This window comes from Eleutherodactylus coqui, chromosome 8, assembly GCF_035609145.1.
Source record: "Eleutherodactylus coqui strain aEleCoq1 chromosome 8, aEleCoq1.hap1, whole genome shotgun sequence".
NCBI lineage: Eukaryota > Metazoa > Chordata > Amphibia > Anura > Eleutherodactylidae > Eleutherodactylus > Eleutherodactylus coqui.
In genome coordinates, this window is record NC_089844.1 from 32943318 (window position 1) to 32964643 (window position 21326).

At 45.8% G+C, this 21326-nt stretch overlaps 1 protein-coding gene across 5 annotated transcripts; it reads right to left on the bottom strand.

The window, feature by feature from the left end:
* Positions 1-1144: 1144 nt before the first annotated feature.
* LOC136576281 (queuosine 5'-phosphate N-glycosylase/hydrolase-like) lies at positions 1145-21301 on the bottom strand. Of its 5 annotated transcripts, XR_010786333.1 has the most exons (6): positions 21255-21301; positions 16976-17324; positions 9359-9618; positions 6035-6230; positions 1552-2413; positions 1145-1518 (listed from the first exon to the last, which is right to left on the bottom strand). XR_010786333.1 is itself a non-coding variant. In XM_066575453.1 (5 exons), the coding sequence occupies exons 2-5, from the start codon at positions 17310-17312 to the stop codon at positions 2181-2183; spliced, it is 1026 nt and encodes a 341-aa protein (XP_066431550.1). In that variant the 5' UTR covers positions 17313-17324; positions 21255-21301; the 3' UTR covers positions 1145-2180. The 5 variants fall into 5 exon arrangements, 4 of the variants coding, with proteins under 4 accessions (XP_066431550.1, XP_066431551.1, XP_066431553.1 ...); XM_066575453.1 differs by having other exon boundaries at positions 1145-2413; XM_066575454.1 differs by having other exon boundaries at positions 1145-2413; positions 21239-21280.
* Between the last annotated feature and the right edge of the window lie 25 nt (positions 21302-21326).

Sequence of the window (21326 nt, forward strand, 5' to 3'; positions counted from 1 at the left end):
TAACGTCACCCTACAGCACTGCAGAAAGGAATATATGAGTTAACCCTTTTAGTGGCACGCCCGGAAAATCTCCGAGGCTTGCTGTACTGGCCATGCAGTTAAACCCCGGAAGATTTCCGTGGACAGCTCTAGTGCTGAAATGTGCAGAGCACTGAGCTGTCATCTGAAATCTTATGGAGTTTTTACTGCATACTCAGTGCAATAAGCCCCGGAGATTTTCCTGCCACAATACCAACTGTTAAAGTAGTACAGTACTTTTAAATACTTGCAAGATTAAATTGCATTGTTGACTCATTTAAAAAAACCTGCCCTGTGAGGCATGACATGGTAATAATAAACCTGCCACTGAAGGGGTTAAAGGTGCCCATCTATGTTTGCCAGTTGTGAAATGCAAACTGTTCCAACACCCATAATCTACTATGGAGAGAGCTACACGCTAATTGGGGGTGAGGAGGATCCCTATTATCACCATTCTGTAAGTACAACCTGCATCTATCAGATGTTATGAAATATACTCGTTATCCCATAAATGTCTTAGGCCTCCCTCACACAGGGCGTTTTGTACAGCGTTTAGCGCTGCCTTTTCAGCCCAACGCTAAACGCTGTACAAGGCTCCCATTCATTTTAATGGGGCTGCTCACACAGGGCTGAAAATGCAGCACCAGCAAGCTCTGATTGGCTAAGACAGTCAATGAAGGGCTGTGATTGAGCATCGAGCCAGCACCGACAACCAATCACAGCACTCTATTGCTGGAGGCGCGGTTTTCAAACCTGGCCTATGGCAATAGACTTAGGATTGCAGAGGGAGCCCGGATCAGCGGCAGAGACCAGCGGCCGTGACCCGGACTGCAGTGGCTAGGTGAGGATTACTTTTTTTTGTTTTCTTTTCAGCATCCTTGGCTGCGTTTTCAGCCGAACTGAAAACGCAGCCAAAACGCTGGCATAAAGTGTGCCAGCGCTGCTGAAACCGGGCGGAATCTGCAGTAAACGCAGCGTTGAAAAATGCTGCGTTTCTGCAAATGCCCTGTGTGAGGGAGGCCTAAGTAGTGAGTGGCCCAATATAATATTATGTTCCTTGGACCAGAAAAGGTGGTACATCCCCGATCTAGATTATTATATATAAAGGATATTGTAACAAGACTACTTGATTTCTAAACATCTTTACTAATCCCTCTAGGATTTGCTAGTTTAATAGAAAGTCTGTAATATGTAACATTCACTGGAAAGAGGGAACACTTTAAAACTATTGATACTTTTCAATCAAAAATTCAGTACAAAATTCACTAAGATTTAAAGAAAAAAAACATTTAACAGAGTACTAAAAAAAATACAAGAGCAGGCTGAATGGTATCTTGTCTTCACTGTAAAGCTAATAAGACAGAGTTCAGAAATACTTGCAACCAAGTAAAGGGACCAGGACAGGTCCCCTCGAAAAGTCGCATCACTTAGGACTCAAGGACTTCATGTCTGTAATACAAGGATACAGTGCCCACAGCCGGCTATGGGACCATACCGCACCTTTATGCAGCTTGTGTAGTCTGTAAATTGCACCTTAGGTGGCTGCCTACCCTACGACTCTGCCTTAATGGTACAAAATCAGATGCGGAGATGTAAATGTATGTTTTTTCCCTTAAACAGCTGGCCATCATGGAAAATAATAAAAGAGCCTATACTGACCAGCTGTGGACCCTGCAGTCCAGTGTTACATCTCCCGTTCTCCCCGTCAGCTTCCTTTACATCCTGCATCCAGTGAGGTTTTGTATACAGGCTGACTGCTGCAGCCAATCACAGTGCACTGCTGCAGCGGTCAGCCTATACTGTATACAGGTTACCATCTGCCGGACGTAGATGGAACCAGCGTGAAGAGCGGGAGATGCAGGGGTCCGGAACAGCTGAACATAGAGGCCCTTTATCATTTTTCAGAATGGGCAGATTTCTTAAAAATGATAGAATTTGGAAACTCCATTTTCCAGTTTTGATGGGTGAAGGGAAGCTAGTGCCAAGGTGCCCATGTTTTCTAGTTCATCTTTGGCCATAGTTCAAACTAGAGGTCAGTTTGGAACATATATTTTTCTGCTACAGTCTATACCCAAGGTGCAATTAAGCATCACCTCAATTAACAGCATAACTACAGAATCATTAAGTGCCAAATGTAGCTAGCGGCTACTTTCTGCATCGAGTTAATAGTATATACACCTAACCCTGTGGAAAGGCACTTCCTTAATCGCCTCTCGATAATCACGGGCGTAATCCCACAGGAAATGATCAATCAGGACGGGATTAATTTCTTTGCTCATTTTCTCTCCATTCTTCTCAAATAACTCCCGCAGGTGCTCACAGACCAGTTCAACGGCCCATATGGAACAACCACGGATCTCCATCTCTTCACGGTCTCCATTTTTGAAAAGCCAACCTACAAGAAAATCAGAAGTTATACAGGTAACAAACTGTCTGCTTGGAGGTTTCTTTGCCATCACCCTTCTGCCCAGATCACCACAAACATGCTTAATGGTGTTTAGGTGGAGACTGTGTAGGCGCTTCCATTCTTTAAAACCTACTAGCTTCTTCTTAAAGGGAATTGGTCAGCTAGAACATGCTGTCCAAACTGCAGGCCTGATGTTATAGAGCCGGAGGAGCCGAGCAGATTGATGTAGCTTTATGGGGAAAGATTCAGTGTAACTTGTATCTAATTCATTTAAACCTCTGCACATTCTGAGCTGAACAGTCCAATGGGCGGTGCTATCAGTTACAGTACTGGAGGGGATTCAAAGAAGGGCAATTAAACTAATACATGGAATGAAGAGACTGGAATACCCAGAGAGGCATCAAAACTGGGATTATTTACCCTGGAAAAAGACGTCTAAGGGGCGACCAAATAACTTTGTATAACTACATTAGGGGACAATACAAGGATCTCTCCCATGATCTGTTTATACCCAGGACTGCTACGTTTAGAGGAAAGCAGGTTTCATCACCAACATAGAAAGGGGTTCTTTACTGTAAGAGCGGTGAGACTGTGGAACTCTCTGCCTGAGGATGTGGTGATGGCAAAATCCATAGAGGAGTTTAAAAGGGGACTTGATGTCTTTCTGGAGCGGAAGGATATTATAGGTTATAAATCTTACGTTAATTGTTAATCCGGGTATACAGGCAGGTAGGAACTATTAGGGGTTGATCCAGGGAACAGTCTGATTGCCATTAGGGAGTCGGAAATAATTTTCCCCCCAAAAGGGCTAATTGGCTCCTGCCTCTTGTTTTTTTTTTGCCTTCCTCTGGATCAACAACACAGGAGGATAAACAGGCTGAACTAGATGGACATTGCCTTCATTCGGCCTTACATACTATGTTACTATCGGTGATTGACAGCTGTGTATGACTGTACAAACACAGATAGCTGTCAATCACTGATAGCACCCCCCATTGGACTGTTCAGCTCAGAATGTGCAGAGGTTTAAATGAATTAGATACAAGTTACACTGAATCTTTCCCCATAAACCTATATATAAATCAGTTTAAAAATGCTGTCCAAACTGCATGCAGTGGAGCAGTTTCCCTTTAAGTAGTTCTGACAGAATCTAGAAGTATGTTTTGGATCATTGCCTTGCGTTAATATGAATCCCTGACCATGCAATACACTCTGGTGTACACCTGGTTGGAGTATGGAAATGCTGCGCTGGCCCATTATGTCCAGTGTATCAGTTAACCTGTGCAACTCTGGAACCAGCAACAGAGCCCGAGACCATCATGCTTCCTGCTCCATCTTTGACAGTTGGTGTCACACACTCAGGAACCATTTTGTCACCTACTCGACGGCGTATAAAAACTCTGCATGATGTACGAAAGATGTCACATTTTGATTCATCAGTCCATAATACCATCTCTCACTCTGCAGTGAATTCAATGAATGGCCGAGTGCTGCCTGTGATTGGCTGACTGCTGTGACCAATCGGCAGCGCTCAGCTGTCATTCAATGACGGTTAGGCGCTGCCTCTGATTGGTCACAGCGTTGAGCCAATCAGAGGCAGCGCTTTCTGGAGGCGGTGATTTTTCAATACCCGGCCTCCAGAAGACGACTGCCGGGGTCGGAGAGAAGAGCTGGACGGCTCTTCTAAGTGAGTAATTTTTTATTTCTTCTTACAACTAGCCATTAATTTCATGGAAGGGCTTATATTTTAAGCCCTTCTCCAAAAATCATTGCTGCGGAGGTTGCCTAAAACCCCTTGCTTTCAATAGGGCAGCAGCAGCACAGGCCCCATTGAAAGCAATGGGATAGCTTCACAGACCTCTGCCACAGCTGTGACAGGGGATTCCTTCACCCCCGCGGGGATGAAGGAATTCCCTGCCATAGCTGTGTCGGGGGAGGTGCACCAGCCCTATTGAAAGCAATGGGCGATAGCGCAGGTTTTTCTTAACGCTGCGAGGCTTGAGTGCACACAACGCAAAGGAGTATGAAACCATTGAAAATCATTGGTTTCATAATCATGCGCTTTCACTCACTCTCACATTGCAAGAAAACCTATCGCCAGTGGGTTGGAGCCCTCAGGGTTATAACTATCTTTCTGTCTTTGATAATTGTCTTTTTCCTCCCATGCTCTCTGTCCTGAAAAAATGGAGTCACCTGTAGGAATAGTTTGCATCCAATCTCTTTCTGTGCCGCAGCAGCTGGCCTTGATGAGTTTACTGAAAAAAGCCCTTTGGTTAACATCCTGAATTCACACTATTGTTGCGTTTCAGCTTAAAATTTTGTAATATTTTTTATGGTTTTTAGCTTACGTTTGAACCACTGCAAGTTATTTGCTAGACTTGAATTGTGTTAAATCTCAAAAATAACTGGAAAAATTGAGGCGTTCTAAACACTTTTGACCAGTCGTGTATTATCTCATTCTCCATACCCAAGTTCGTTCCAATCTTTTTTCCCAGTTTTTTCAGGTCAGGTATCAGGCAGGGGGATGCAGACCCACCTTGCAGGCAGCACGTGGGGTACCATGGTTCTCACCCCTGACCCCCTCCAAGAGGGATACGGTCTTTGCAGTGGGGTTCCCAAGCAGTTACTCATCTACACTACCACATCTGCTGACACTGCACTGGGCCAAGGCACAGTACTTGAATCTCTCCTTGGATGCCCTTTGGGACAGGGTGTCACCCACCACAAGCACTTTGCTATGCGGCACACTCTAGCAACTACGGAAACAATTCTTGTAGGCTTTTCTGCTGGCTGCAATCAATCTGGCTCCACCCACAGAGGCGCTGTCCTAACCAACCCTTCAACCTCGAATCCAGGGCCAGGTGAGTGGCTGCAGCACACCATGACATCAGGGTCTCTTCACAATGCATTTTCGAGATCTGTCTAACCTATTGCAGCCTATAAGTCCGTCCCCATACAGTTTTCTGTATGGAGAATGGAAACCAGGACGGTAACAGCGCAGCATCGCATAAAGGCAATGTGACAAGAGCCTTCTTAGTACTTTGTGCCAGAGTACCGAAAACCTTTAAAAGTTATCTGGGAAAAGAAACTGGGGCAGACAGTGTGTGATCTGGAACATCCAACCAACTGCCATAGTAATAATACACTCGGCTTGGGTTATAGACGACCTGTTACATGCCCCCACAAGCAGAATAGATTGCATGCTTTAAAAGCACTTCCTCCATTGATTCCAGAGGCAGTTTTTAATTTTTGCACAGTCCTAGAATCAGTGGGGATTCCACAATACCTTCCCCTTCTGCTTCTCAGGGGACATAACAAGCCCTCTTTATTAAACTAACTTTGGTATGTAAAATGGAAGGGAGCAGGCTTGCAGGTTCAGACTACACAGGGTTAATTTGTAGCCTGGTACTCTGGAGATGTAAAGGTCTGCATTGAGCTGGAGAAACAAAAATGATACGAAATGTCTGATCGGGACCAATTGAAAAGTTGCTAGGATACAAATGATACTTTGGGTTTACCCGTTAATTACTGCTGAAACTAAATGTCTATGTTCTGTTTTAAGTAAACACGCTTTCTCTCCGCTTACTGCAGTATACACAGTATACAAACCTTTTTTCAGCTTTTTCAGTAGATCGTCTGAATATCTCATAGCACCAAAATGGACAAGGGCTTGGGGAATCCTGTAGTCGGCGAACATGGTTATTTTATCAATATCATGGAAGCAGCCGTCATTTTGCCCTTCTAATACGCCCCAGGTGTCTCCCACAAGGATCTGTGCACGCTTGTAGAAGGCCACCTTCTGACCCTACAATGAGAAGAGGACATTAGTTAAAGGGATTGCTCCAACTGCTAGCAGGAAACAGACAGCTCCATATATTGCACAGTGGCTTATGTTGGTACTGCAGGCCGATAGCGGTACACTTTATCAGTGAATTTAAATTTCTTACAGAGTCCCACTGTCTTGGACCAGTCACTTCAAGCTGTGTTCCGACAAGGCGTCTTGCGGGCAAGCAGCGTTGGTGATATCATAGGAGAGGGATGGACTTTAGGCTCATTATAATTATTAAGCAAACCCCTCTTTCTATCACTGCAATGGTGATGATAGAAAGAAGGACTTGCTCAATTATTATAATGAACTGACAACCCGTTGCTCCCCTATGATGTGAGACGCTGGAAGTAGCTGGTCCAACACAGAGGGACCCGGGAAGAAATTTAAATGACCGTTAATAGCCCCTTTATTAGGACTCGGCCTGCAGTACCCCTGCGCAATGTACGCAGCTGTCTGTTACCTGTCGCAAAACTACCAGAAGTCTTAAAGACAAAACCCTACAATACAAGCTGGCAATGCGATTAGCCGGTTATTCTGACTATACACAAGTATTCATTACTTTTACAACCATAGCAGCCCGAACTGAAAGCTAAAGTCACTTCTGTTTACTTTTTAGCAATAAAAAATAAAAATCGTAAAATCAGCGAAATTCGTAGTGTTATCAACAATTGTATGATATCTGCAATGAGAGTAAATGATGGCGCCAAACTAATGAGATAAAGTCACACAAATTACTTCAAAGGTTACTGCTGCCTGAGTGCAGAGAACAATTAGAAGTGGTTGTGTAGCAATAACTAACCCATTCAGACCCTCATAAAACACACACAGCTTACCGTTTAACTGAAACTCTTCAACCGCATACCGTGTGGTCTATGTGGGTTGAAGGGTTCTAGTTATAAAGAAAAGGCCTCTTTATATGGTGGCTTCACACAAACTTGTGGGGGTGAAAAAAAAAAGGTATTCTATTTTACTGGCCTTTTTTGTACCTAAAAGCCAATTGTGAACTATAAAAGGCACGAACAAGAATGCTTTATGTTTCTGGCCTCTTGATGTGCACACAGCACAGACCTTGGGTATAGCTCCTACCACTAGGAGGCGACACTATGCAAGGGAAGAGTTGACTCCTCCTACCAGCTATACCTCTCCTGTTGTCACTCCGCTAAATCAGTTTGTACATCAGCAGTAAAAGAGGAAAAGTCCAGGGGATAACTCAAACTCAAAAAGAACATGCAAGTAAACTAAGACGTAAAGGGGGAATCTCAGGGCCAACAAAAAGACCCCGGGGGCAAGAAACTCCCAGTTCAGATTGGAGGATTCCTTTCAAGATCTGTCAGATGAGGAACTAGAAGACAGAGAGGGTCTTCTGATTATTGATGAGGGCAAGAAATACATTTTCTCAGATGACAACGAGGATCTCCTCAAAGCGGAGAGCGGAAGAAGTTCAACAACCTAGATCCATTCAAGAAGAGGACGGGGAGCGCAGGGCAGGCTAGACAGGTCCTAGTGGTGGGGGACTCAATTATAAGGGGCTATCTACCATAAAGACTGGGATCGTCAAACCGTGTGTTGGCGCTCGATTTTGACACATTGCGGATCGGATTGACAGATTTCAGCCAAGTGCTTGAAGGGTTCACAGAACATCATAGCAGACTATCCCAGCTAGCAGAAGCTAAACCCGGGGAGAGGCAACTGAACCCAGAGGTCTTTGATTCCATCATAAATCAATGGGTACAACCCTAGCTGGACCCGATTGCCACAAGACTGAACACCAAGTGCAGAAAATTCTTCTCCCTAAATCCAAATGGACAATCCATTAGGTCTGGACACTCTCTCTCCCGAGTGTGGCACAAGGAGCCGGCAAATGCCTTCCCATTCCGCTTCCCCTCATGTTCCAGGAATGCCAAGCCAAGATAATACTTATTGCTCCCTCATGGACAAAGAGACCATGGTTCCTGTCCAAGAATGCCAAGAAGAAGCTGCCATCTGTACAGCCTGTGGAAACCCGTCCTAGAAAGGGAGAATGCATGAGTAGACAAGAGGGGTAAATGGGCAGGAATGGGGCATAATACAGGCTGTGTTAAGCTCCGCTCCCGACTACTGTCCCCACTGATCTACGCATGCATTTCTCTGTTCTAGGATGGGTTTCCACAGGCGGCAAGGATGGCAGCCATTTTGAGGCTTTCCTGTACTACCCTTTAACTGAAGCTACACATTAAGAGTAATAAAGACCCATGATAAACACCCCTAATCGAACCACCCATGGTGAGTTATATATTATCTGTTATTTTTTTGTTTTTCCTCTATGTTAGGCCTTCTGTATACAGCAGAGCCGGATTCTGGATGCGGAATCCAGCCCCGGAAGCAGCATCGTCCGCGTGTACCTGTTAGCTTGAATCGTCATCTGTACTGCGGCTGGTCGTTGGACATGCGCAGTGCAGATTTTTTTTTTAAACTCCTGCTTTTCCAGTGAAATCTGCGGTACACCCACAATGTCAATTGCGGAAAGGCCGCAGGTCGCACGGCTTGACTTCAATGGAAGCTGTCCGTGCAGAAAAATGGAGCATGCTGCCATTTTTCGTCCGTTAGCTGAAATCGCAATTGATTTCTGCTTGTGTGCATAAAAAAATAAAAATTATATATATCTATCACACTTTTCCATAGCATGCTATGGAGGGTATTTACTGCGGAATCCAGGACGGATGCCCGCTCTAGATTCCGCAGCCAAACTCCGCCCGTGTGCATGAGGCCTTTCTCTCCTCTGTTTCTCTATTGAACTTTACTCACTTTTAGTCCACGAACCACACAAAGCGACTAATATGGTCAACACAACCCAGTATATAGATATCAAAACACGGGATAGTCATTCGACTCCCACGGAAAAGATTATTCCAAAGGTATCTACACATATAATGTAGGAAATAGCATATACACAAGTGAACTAATATATACTGGACCGAAATCTGTTAGATCACCAATCTCATGTTGACTTACTGTATTGACTAAACTGCGTCCTGTATAATCTATGCACTAAGTAAATATGGCACTTTGTACTATATCTGTTTTACCCCTGTGTAATAAAGGTGTAATAAAGACTGCTCTGTAACCTGGAAGACGCCTTCATCCCTGTAGGACGGGAAGTTCTCCACCACCAGCCGCAGCAGTTTCTCCGCACTCTTCTCGCTCATTTTCACACAGTTTAGAAAAGAGCCACCAAATTTCTCCAAGAGAATCTTTCCAGTCTGATGAAGGATCTCCAGACGTTCCTCGATCATCGGGATAGGGAAATCAGAGTCACTGCGCAGAACATGCTTCAGCTGGTCCATGGTTATGTTGGCGTAATAGGAGGCGATGGTGAGGGGGATTCCTGCAGAGAAAGATATATATGTCAGTGGTGATATGAAGGGCACACACTAGTATAGGGTAGGAGGTGCAATCCTACAAGTACATGTTAGTCACAGCAAAATCAGAAAAGAAGGTTAATTACGCCATTCCCAACAAATTCTTAGATATGTGGAGATAATTTTATATACCGTGTTTCCCCGAAAATAGGACAGTGTCTTATATTAATTTTTGTTCAAAAAGGTTAAACTTTTTTTACATGTATAGCTGCCTGGACACTATTTAAATTGACTTTTTAATTAACTGTTAGCAGGGCTTAACTTTGGAGTAGGGCTTATATTTCAAGCATCCATAAAAAGCCTGAAAAATCATTTTGCATCCTCAAAAATTCTGGAAAATCATGCTATGTCTTATTTTCAGGGAAACAGGGTAGTATAACCCCAAGGCCTCATATTTTTAATGTTTTTCTTCCATTTTCTGGCACATTTTTCTCCAATAGTGTTATATTTTATTACGAAAAATTTATGAAAGGAACCAGTCACCGGGTTCACATGACCCGAACCACAGATAGCATGAACCCAGAACAGATAATGCCCATTGTCCCCATGTATGTGCTCTTCTAACACGCGGCTGCATTGCAGAACAAACACTTTGAAGCCTGACTTGGAACACAGTTTCAAGTCAAAGTAGTAGGCTGTGGCGGCCTCTTCCTGGCCACAGACTATTGACTGACAGCTCTCACTATACACAAAAGGAGGACGGAGCTGTCCGTCAGGCTGCTGTGGGCGGGGAGTGGCAGATATGGTGCACCTCTGACTGAGAGTTCCGTTTCAAGTCAAACTTCCAAAGTGTGTTCATTCTAAAACATGGCCACGTTTCACAACAACACATACATGCGACAATGGGCATACCAGTCCCAGGTCCATGCTGCCCTTGGTTCAGGAAGCGGCAACCCGCTGATAGGTTCCCGATGGGCATTTGTGCCACAATTTAGAGTCATGTGTGCTGGGCTCATCCGTTCATGGCTTACTACTTTTCTGGATTTAGGCACATTAATGGGATGAAACTTTTAAGAAGAGGTCAATGAGAAAAAAAAATAAAGGTAAAAAACAGTTATAAACCCATAATACATGCAAAGTATGAAGAAACTATAACATATAGGGTATGCGAAACCTCACGAGGGCTGCAGGCCAAAACTTCGAAAACCGTTAAGGAATCTTATACAAAAGCTGAAGTAATCGAGTACCTTACAGCCCCGTTGCGCTGCAGATGACCTACAAATCCCCGTATGTATGCTGCAAACGCAGCACACTGTGTGACAACTCCCATAACCACTTCCCTCCAAACAGGCTAACTATCCACAAGCGAATGAAAATTCAAAAACAGCTCGAAGTATAAAGCAGACCGCTTAGGTCATCCATATTGCTCTGCTATACCATACTAAACAGTAAATGGGGTTATACCAGAATAGGATGCCATAGGATAGGTGATAAAAGTCTAACCAGTGGGGATCACACCACCGAGACCCATAGTGATCCCAAGAATGGTGGTCCCATGCCCCCCTCCCCCCCTCCATATTGCACTCTCCCCGTAGTGAGGAGGAGATGGAATGGAGCGATGGCTGCGCATGAATAGTGCCGCTTCATTCCTTTCCAATGGGACTGCTGGGTATAGCGGAGGGCAAGCATTCAGCTATTTCCATCATCCTAACAGAAATGAAGGAGCAGCGGACGCACATGCTTGGCCTTCACTCCGTTCCATCGATGTCGCTGCGGGTTAGAGAAGCAACCCCGCTGTGACAAGAAGGGGACACGGGATGGCCATTCTTGGGATCGGTGGGGGGCTTACCAGTGAGATCCCCACTAGAGATGAGCGAGTATACTCGCTAAGGCACATTACTCGAGCGAGTAGTGCCTTAGCCGAGTATCTCCCCGCTCGTCTATAAAGATTCGGGGGCCGGCGTGGGTGACAGTTGAGTTGCGGCGGGGAGCGGAGGGGAGAGAGAGATCTCCCCTCCGTTCCTCCCCGCCGCCCCCCCCCCAATCTTTAGAGACGAGCGGGGAGATAGTTGGCTAAGGCACTACTTGCTCGAGTAATGTGTCTTAGCGAGTATACTCGCTCATCTCTAATCCCCACGATAAGTCTTTCATCACCTACTCTATGGGGAGGTAATAAAAGTTAATTCTGGAACAACCCCATTTAATACAATTTTAATGACAAATTCTGCCTTCACAGCAATCTACATATTGTGAGGTAAGAACCGGACCCCAAGTTCAACATGACAAGAAATGAAGCCTTTCTAACGCTACTTGGATTCCATGGCAGGAAATCTGCATGTTGATTTTCCTCATTGAACTGGGCTAACCCATTGCGTGGATCTGTGCCCGCAACACAATGCCCGTGCGGCCAGGCGTTCATCACACACAACTGTCTGGCACACGGCCCGTTACATTTCTCTTGCACCTGCTGCAAATAAATTATAGCTACAAAATAATTGCCCGCCAATTACATATCTTATCAGATCACATCATTCCTGAAGATTAACCCCTTCCCGCTCCAGGACGTACATTTACATCCTGGAGCGTCGAGGTATGTATGAATACAGCGCGGGCGTCAGCTGTTTATTACAGCTGACACCCGCGGGCAAGAAACGTGATCGGTCGTTCACGGCTATTAACCCTTTAAATGCCGCTGTCAGTTCTTACAGCGGCATTTAAGTCCCGCACGGCCCCCCCCCCGCGGTGAGATCGAGGGAGCTGTGCAGGTGTCATGGCAGCCGGGGGCCTTCTGAAAGACCCAAGGGCTGCCTTGAGAGACTGCCTATCAAGCCATCCCCGTGGGGTGGCTTGATAGGCTGCCTGTCAAATTGCAGTATGACGTAATGCTATAGCAGTACATCATACTGCAGGAGCGATCAAAGCATTGCATATTGTAGTCCCCCAGGGGGACTTGAATGTAAAGTAAAAAAAAAAGATCAATAAAGTTTTTTAGTTGTAAAAAAAAAAAAAAAAAAAAAAAAAAAAGGAATAAAAAGTTTAAATCACACCCCCCTTTTGCCATATCTATAATTTAAAAAATCAAAATAATAAAATAAAAATACATATCTGGTATCGCCACAGCCGTGAAAGTCCGATCTATCAAAGTAGCGCATTATTTACCATGCACGGTGAACTTTGTCCGAAAAAAAAAAAGGACGCCAGAAATGCACTTTGTCACCCCGTTTCCCAGAAAAAAAACGCAATAAAAAGCGGTCAAAAAGTTGTATGTATTCCGAATCGGTACTAATGGAAACTACAGGACATTACGCAAAAAAAATGAGCCATCGCTGAACTATGTCGACGTAAGAATAAAAAAAGTTATTGCGCGCACAAAATGACCGCAGAAAATAATTAAAAAAATAAAAATGTCTTTGAAAAAAAAAAAAAAAAAGTTGTACAGTACGAAAGAAAAAAAAATAAACTATACAAGTTTGGTATCGTAGTAATCGTACTGACCCGTAGAATAAAGATATCAGGTCATTTTTGCTGAAGTTTGTGCGCCGTAGAAACAAGACGCACTGAAGGATGGCGGAATGTTGTTTTTTTCCCATTTTACTCCACTTAGAATTTTTAAAATGTTTTTCAGTACATTATATGGTACTTTAAATAGCACCATTGAAAAATACAACTTGTCCCACAAAAAACAAGCCCTCATACAGCGACGTTGATGGATAAATAAAGGAGTTACGATTTTTTTAAAGGGGGGAGGAAAATACGAAAATGGAAAAAAAGGAGGGCCGCGTCATGAAGAGGTTAAAGACAATGGGGCTTGTTTATTCATCTTTGGACACCACGCTTCACATTTACACCGCACCCTGACACTTTTTCAGAGGGGCCTAATTTTGGAGGTGCAACCACATGCTGCCCGCCAATTCTACTATATTCTGAGACAGAAACTGGCATCGATTATACCAGGAAGCCTACCCTGGCTCTTAGCTGGACTTGGTTTTCCTTCTGGGACAGACAAGTGCCGCCAGACGAAACAAGTGTATTAAGAGGCTTAATACATTTCTCTCTGGGCGAAGGGTGCAGACTGTATGAAATGCCAGTCTAAGTAAATATGCCCCTTGGCTTTTCAGCATGCAGAAGTGCGGAATCTGGGTGTAGAATCATTTTGCCCATGTGGCAGCGCCCGAAGCCTAACTTCACACAGGTGGGTTTGATATCACGCTGTGAATCACGGCCTGATATTGCGCACGCCAACATGCGATTTCTCCGTGGATGCGAGGCGTGTTTATCTCAAAACCACCACGCATCACTTCGGGGAAGTAGCGATCTTCCGGTATGGAAGACAGCCGTGGCGAAGGATCGCAGAGTTTCTCCCATTGTTTTCAATGACAAAATCTCACATCGCACGATTTTCTCGGGCGTGTGAAAATGGCGTAAAAGTCTGTTTCCCACCCCCCTAGCTGCAGCAGCATACCTGTCCACTTACTCCTATATTAGGGTTCAATCTGATGCAGATTGTTCCACCTGTAAATACACAGGCAGCGATCCGCAAGAACATTGACTATGAGGTTCTCTGGTTTCAGATCTCACACGGATTTCCTGGCATGAAATCTCGGTGTCAAGAAGTGGCAGATTCCTATTAAAATCAAGAGGGCGTGGATTCTGTGGCACATTTTTCGGCAGTGCGAACAGGGCCTTACAGCCAAGACCCTTTCACTTGAATGTGGCCAAATGCCTAAAACCAGACATAGATCCTGGGCAGGAATGGTGCCGTTTCTAGGGAACACATTAGAGATGAGCGAGCGTACTCGGTTTGGGTGTTTTTGCACTCGAGCACCTCTTTTTCCAAGTAACTGACTACTCGGACGAAAAGATTCGGGGGGGGGGCGGCGTGGTGGAGCAGGGGGGTAGCAGTGGGGAACAGGGGGGGAGCTCTCTCTCGCCCCCCCCACCCACTGCCCTCTGCAACCCCCCGCATCTTTTCGTCCGAGTAGTCAGTTACTCGGAAAAAGCGGTGCTCGAGTGCAAAAACACCCGAACCGAGTAAGTTCGCTCATCTCTAGAACAAACCTACCTTTTTCCTCATTTAAGGCAGCCCATTAACGACAGATATAAACAGATGTTCCGGATGTCATGCTAAAAAGTTCCTTCCTTAAGCCCGGCTTCACACTGGCAATAGCCTGTCTTGCGTTGCGATAGTGAGTGAAAATGCATGAAAATGAAACCAATGATTTTCAATGGTTTCATCCTCATCTGTGACGCCTTCACTGCACACTCGCAGCGCTAACAAAAATCTGCGCTATCGCCCATTGTTTTTAATGGGGGCGGGACAGCAGAACTGGCCCCATTGAAAACATAGGCAGTACATCGCGCTCCCCTATACTGTATGGGGACCGCAGGGATGAAGGAATCCTCTGCCATTGCTGTCACAGCTGTGGCAGAGGTCCACGATGCCATCCATTGCCTTCAATGGAGCTAGCGCTGCTGCAGCCCCTTTGGAAGTATAGGGTTGCAGGCAATGATTTTCAGGGAAGGGCTTAAAATATAAGCCCTTCTATGAAAATCCTCTCAAGCTGTAAAGAAAAGTAAAAAAAAAAAATTCGACTCACCTAGAAGAGCCGTCCGACTTCCGGCTCTTCTCTCTGGCCCCGGCAGATGTTTTCTGGAGCCCAGGGATTGAAAAATCCCAGCTCCCAGAAAGCGCCACCACTGATTGGCTGGGCGCTGTAACCAATCAGGGGCAGCACCCAGCTGTCATTGATTGACAGGTGAATGCTGCCTGTGATTGGTCACAGTGCTAAGCCAATCACAGGCAGCCCTCAGCCATTCATTGCCAGACGGCTCTTCTAGGTGAGTTAATTTTTTTAAAAACTTTTCTTTACAGCTAGAGAGGATTTTCAGGGAAGGGCTTATATTTCAAGCCCTTTCCCCGAAAATCATCACTGCGGTGCTTGCCTGCAACTCATTGCTTTCAATAGGGCTGCAGCAGCGCTAGCCCCGTTGAAAGCAATGGATAGCATCGCGGACCTCTGCCAAAGCTGTGACAGCTATGGCAGAGGATTCCTTCATCCCTGCGGTCCACCTGTGACAGGGGAGCTCAATGTACTGCCTATGTTTTCAATGGGGCCAGTGCTACTGGCGCCGGGCGATAGTGCTGCTTTTTCTTAGCGCTGCGAGTGTGCAGTGAAGGCGTCACAGATGAGAATGAAACCATTGAAAATCATTGGTTTTATTTTCATGCGTTTTCACTCACTCTCGCAACACAAAATAGCCCATCGCCAGTGTGAAGCCGGCCTAAGTTGACCAGAGGCACACAAGTGTTGGCAATATTATAAGGCCAATAGTTATCAAACTTGACTACCGCGGTTACAAGCAAGTTAGCCCCAATAAAAAGGGACATAATGAGACTGTATTTTAGCGCCTGCATCAAGACTGCCAAGTCCTGACTACAGGTTTAAACACTTGAACTAACGTGCTCATTAGTCCCTATGCCGCTGTCAGTTGGGGTCAATAGTCCCACAGTCAAGCTGTACTATGGATGCTAAAATTCAGTCGTGTAAGACCTCCTGTCCATGGGCAATAATCCGGGTAACGCAATAAACGCTTTCCATAGGATAACTATGGAAAGTGCAGCCCGATGTACACAAGCGGAAAATCAACGCGATTTTCCGTTCGTGTATAAAAATCGTGGCATGCTGCGATGAAACTATCAATAATAATAGGTTCATCGCGGAAAATCACGGTGACTTTAGCGTTATCCCGCGGCGGAAATCCGCTGCAGGAAATCACTACGCCTCTGGACAGCCGGCCTTACAGTCACCTGAATGAGGTCGTCAGCTAATTGTATGTTATTTCAACAGGGAGATACAAGGGTTGGCGGAGCTTTTTTGTGCTTTTCTTTTGAAAAAACAGAAATCAGCAGTAAAAATCCAACTGGTGCAATCCGGGTTTCCTATGAACACGGGTGCTGGGGAACAGATTCACGGTGCTCAAAGATGTTAACCCTTTCCAGTCCAATTTGTATCCTGGTTTTCCTAGGGGGCTTATTCTTTGTCTGCCGTTATACAACGGCGCTATCTGCTGGCTAAAGCCAGTACTGCATGAGGTGACACATTGGATAGGCTCCGACAGCAGAGAGGCTGGCAATATACAGTAAGAGAACCCCGACGGATGTCATCCAGCATTGGAACTGTACAGCCTTAAATCATAATGTCTTTAGACGTCAGAGAGTGGATTGAGAAGGGTTAAGATTGGTGGAGGATGTTCCAAAATTTGCATAAATCATCTAATGAAAAACCGTCTCTGGAAATTTTAGTGAGGATTCATGGCAAATAAGTGGATGAAACACTGATAGAAACTACAGCAACATAAATGTGCCAGCAGTCAGTTACCAACCTTCATCCAAGGCCCTATTCATGGCGGCACAGAATGACCAGTACCCGCTGTACTCCTTCCCTTTGTACTTCACCAAGAACTTTTTATCCTCCTGTTCGGCCCAGAAGGAGAAGTTCAAGGTGTCTGCAAAGAAAACCCAGTTAACGGCATCGCCCCCGCAGCCCAGTGGGTTCAGCTCATGCAGGGACTTCCATCCTCTTAAGGTGATCTCCTTCCGTCCAATCTTCTGGAAGAGCTTCTCGGCGAGTGAGCGGACCCCCTCCATGTCCACAGACACGTCCTTGCTGTTCTCCGTGATGAACTTGCCAGTAGCTCTGGGTGAGAGTGGAGCCGCCATTCTGATTGTCTACTGAAAAAGAGAAATTTATCGTATTTTTATAGGGTTTTCAATATACACAAACCCGTATAGCAAGAAGAGTAAAGGAAAGGATGTGGAACATTGTTCGGGTGTGTTCACCTATGGTGGAATCGTTGCAGAATTTCAGCTTTTTTGTTTTGCACCTTGAGACTCCGGTTGTGGCAATCAACCTGTGGCTTGCAGCCAGATCCCATTCTACTTCAAGGAAAGTGCAAGGTTGCTGGACTACTCAGCAACTTCTGGTCAAGCAACCCCTGCTGTGGCCAAAGTCGCTCTGTAGTCCTAAACTAAGACTACATTCACACAGCATTTCCGGCTTCCTCTCAAGGTTCTTCTGAATCTCCAAAAATGGGATCCAGACAAAACCTTGGAGTCATCCGCTTTAGTAATAAAAGCCTATGGTTCTGTATGGGGCTCCGTTAGAAGCCGACTTTTGGGAATCCAGATGGAAGCCCAGGAAGTAGTCTAATATGCTATGTGAGTGTAGCCTAATTCTAAAGCATAGGCACTAGAGATGAGTGAGCACGCTCGGATAAGGCAGTTACTGGGGTGAGCATCGCTCTTCTCAAGTGACTGCATTCTTGTCCAAGCAGGCTCGGGGCGGCAGGGGAGAGAGAGAGATGTCTCTCACTTTCCCCCCCGAGCCTGCTCGGACGAGAATGCAGTTACTGGAGAAGAGCGATGCTCACTTATCCGAGTGTACTCACTCATCTCTAGTAGGGACTTCAAGTGCCACCAGAGTCTGTGCAGCTTTATTGGGGTGCTTTCACACACAGGCTTTTGTGAGCATTTTTATGCAGTTTTTTAAACCAAAGCCAGAAGTAGATTTACACCTTAAAGGGGTTGTCCCGCGCAGCAAGTGGGGTTATACACTTCTGTATGGCCATATTAATGCACTTTGTAATATACATCGTGCATTAAATATGAGCCATACAGAAGTTATACACTTACCCCCTCCGGTGCTGGCGTCCCCGTCGCCATGGGGCCGACTAAAGCCGCCTTCTCCTTCCATTAGACGCGCTTGCGCTGTCTGGTCTTCTGTTCTGTTGAATGGGGCCGCTCCGGCGTGCTCGCGCCGCACATGTCTTCTGCGCAAGCGCAGACCAGCTCTCCGGCTGCTGTGGGACAACCCCTTTAAGGAAATATAAAAGAAGGACTTATATCCTTCCTACTGGATGCACTTCTGGCTTGGAGCTAAAACACTGCAACAAAAACGAAAACTTTTTTCTAAACAAAACAAAGTAAAAACTGCAAAAACCCCCCAAAAAACACCCCCCCCCCCCCAAAGCGGTGTGTGAAACCGCCTTTAAATATTTAAAAGACAGGCACCAATTTGTAGCAATTTTTGGGGCTTTTTCATCTCCACTCTCTAAACCCTTCACTTCTATATCCTTGCGTTGACACGGTCAGATGAGGGCTTGTTTGCTGCTGTAGTTTTTATTGGTACCATTTTAGGGTATAACTTTTTTAAAAGATTTTTGGGGCACAGGATGTAAAAAGATATCAATTCTGCTTTAGTGTGTTTTTTTACAGTATACAGTATGTTGCATAATTGGCATGATAACTTTTGTTTCTGCAGGTCGGTACAATTAGGCCTCATGTCCACGGGGAAAATCAGATCCGCTGCGGATTTGGGCTGTGGATGCACTGTAATTGTCTTTTATTTTTCATGCGAGAGATCAATTGAGCTATGTGCTCTATGAGCTCCCGCATGCGTGATCATGCTCCAGAAATTTTTTTAATTACCATCCACGGATATTTATCTACCTGCGGGTGGTCAATGCATTCCTATGGGGCGCGGATCCACGTGCGGGAAAAATGCTGCGGATTTTAATTTTTATTTTCGCCGTGGACATGAGGCCTTAGGCCTCCTGCATACTGCAGGGGCAGATTCTGCATGTGGAGTCCTGCCCTGGCAGCAGCGGCGCCAACATGTACCTGGTTGCTTTTCTTTTCATCTGTACTGCAGATGGCGAGCCATCGGACATGTGCAGTACAGTTTTTTTTGTGTGCAAATTACTGCTTTTCCCACGTGATCGCCAAGCAATGATGCGCAATCTGCAAACTTTCCGTAATGTCCTCGCGGAAGGGCCGCGGATCAAACAGCTTCCATTGACTTCAATGGAAGCCATCTGCACAAAAAAAAAAAGAGCATGTTACTCCATTTGTATTACATGACGGAGCCGTGTCAGGGCGTGTTCTTTGCATGACGAGCTGTAGATTTTATTAGTACCATTTTGGGGCACATACAAGTTATTTTTTTTGTTAAGGCCGAATGCACACGAGCGGGGCGGGTTCCTCCTATGGAATCTGGCATTGAATCCCGCCATTGACCCTGCTGTCCTGTTCTTCTCCGGCATCCGCGCAGACCTGTCTTCTTCTTGCTGTACTGCAGATGGTCCGCACGGCTCGCCGTCAGAAAAGCGCAGTACGGATTTTTTTTTTCTTTGTAAACTCCTGCTTTTCCTGCGGAGTCCGGATGGGCCGGGGGTGGGAGGGCTTCTATTGACCCCAATTGTAGATATCTGTGCGAGAACCGCAGGAAAATGGAGATGCTGTGAGCTTTCATGCGCAACTGGAAACACCAGCCCCGGATTCTGCAGCAAAATTTGCCGGTGTGCATGAGGCTCGACACTTATTGTATTTTTTGGAAGGCAGAAAGAAAAAACAAACTGGATTTTGCATCTTTTTTTTTTTTTTTGCAATTCAAACTTGTGAGGCAAATAATGAGTTTATATGGTTAAACGTTGGCACAGATGCCAAAAAAGAAGAGCAAGTATGCCATGATGTTCTATTATGTGCGGGACAGAAGTATTAAAAGGAGTATTCCCATCTGGTCGCTGGGAAAGAGCCGAGCTATTTCCGTAACTCCTATTTACTTCTATGGGAATTAAAGGGGTTGTCCCGCGGCAGCAAGTGGGTCTATACACTTCTGTATGGCCATATTAATGCACTTTGTAATATACATCGTGCATTAAATATGAGCCATACAGAAGTTATTCACTTACCCCCTCCGGTGCTGGCGTTCCCGTCTCCATGGCACCAACCAAAGCCACCTTCTGCCTGGATTAGACGTGCTTGCGCAGTCTGCCCTCTTCTGTCCGGCTCCGGCGTGCTCGCGCCGCAGAGGTCTTCTGTGCATGCGCAAAAGACCTGTACGGCGCGAGCACGCCGGAGCGGCCCCTTCAGCGCAAGCGCGTCTAATCCAGGCAGAAGGCGGCTTTGGTCGGCGCCATGGAGACGGGGACGCCAACACCGGGGAGGGGTAAGTATATAACTTCTGTATGGCTCATATTTAATGCACGATGTATATTACAAAGTGCATTAATATGGCCATACAGAAGTGTATGACCCCACTTGTTGACGCAGAGTGTGACTTTCCGTGTCACATTGTACCCATTGAGGGTCTCACACACACGGGGGGCTTATTCCACAAGATGCAGTTGTGGATTGTGTCAAATACTGCAAATTTTGGTGCGTCTTTTAACTGTGAACACATTTTGGGGAGATGTTGTGGAACTTCTTGCGTTAATGCAGAATCTAATTGTGCGTTATTTCTGCCGCAGTAACGGCAGTAACAGGATAACATGGGGCCGCAGTGTGAGGACCACCCGCCGGGGAGCGTTATGCCACCCAAGTCCATGTGAACGCTGCCCCTAAGATCTACGCCTTTGATGCAAACTCGCCTGCGGAATATGCGCTATCAATGGGCAAAATCCAGGTACGGAATATTAAAGCCGAAACTAAAACTAAGGGCCGGTCCACTGCTGGAGGCGGAAACGAGAGATTCCACGTCCAAATTCCGCACGTGGGTTTTGCCCACAGAGACTGAAGTCAGACGACGTTTTCCCCGCTGACTTCCGAAGTCGCCGGTATACGATCGCATCCTCAACCAGCAGACGTACCAGAAGCCGCGCTCACCTCCACAATATGGCGCCGCCCACGAGCTACACGTGTTTCTGAGAGACCCTCCCCCTTACGTATGTACGCAGC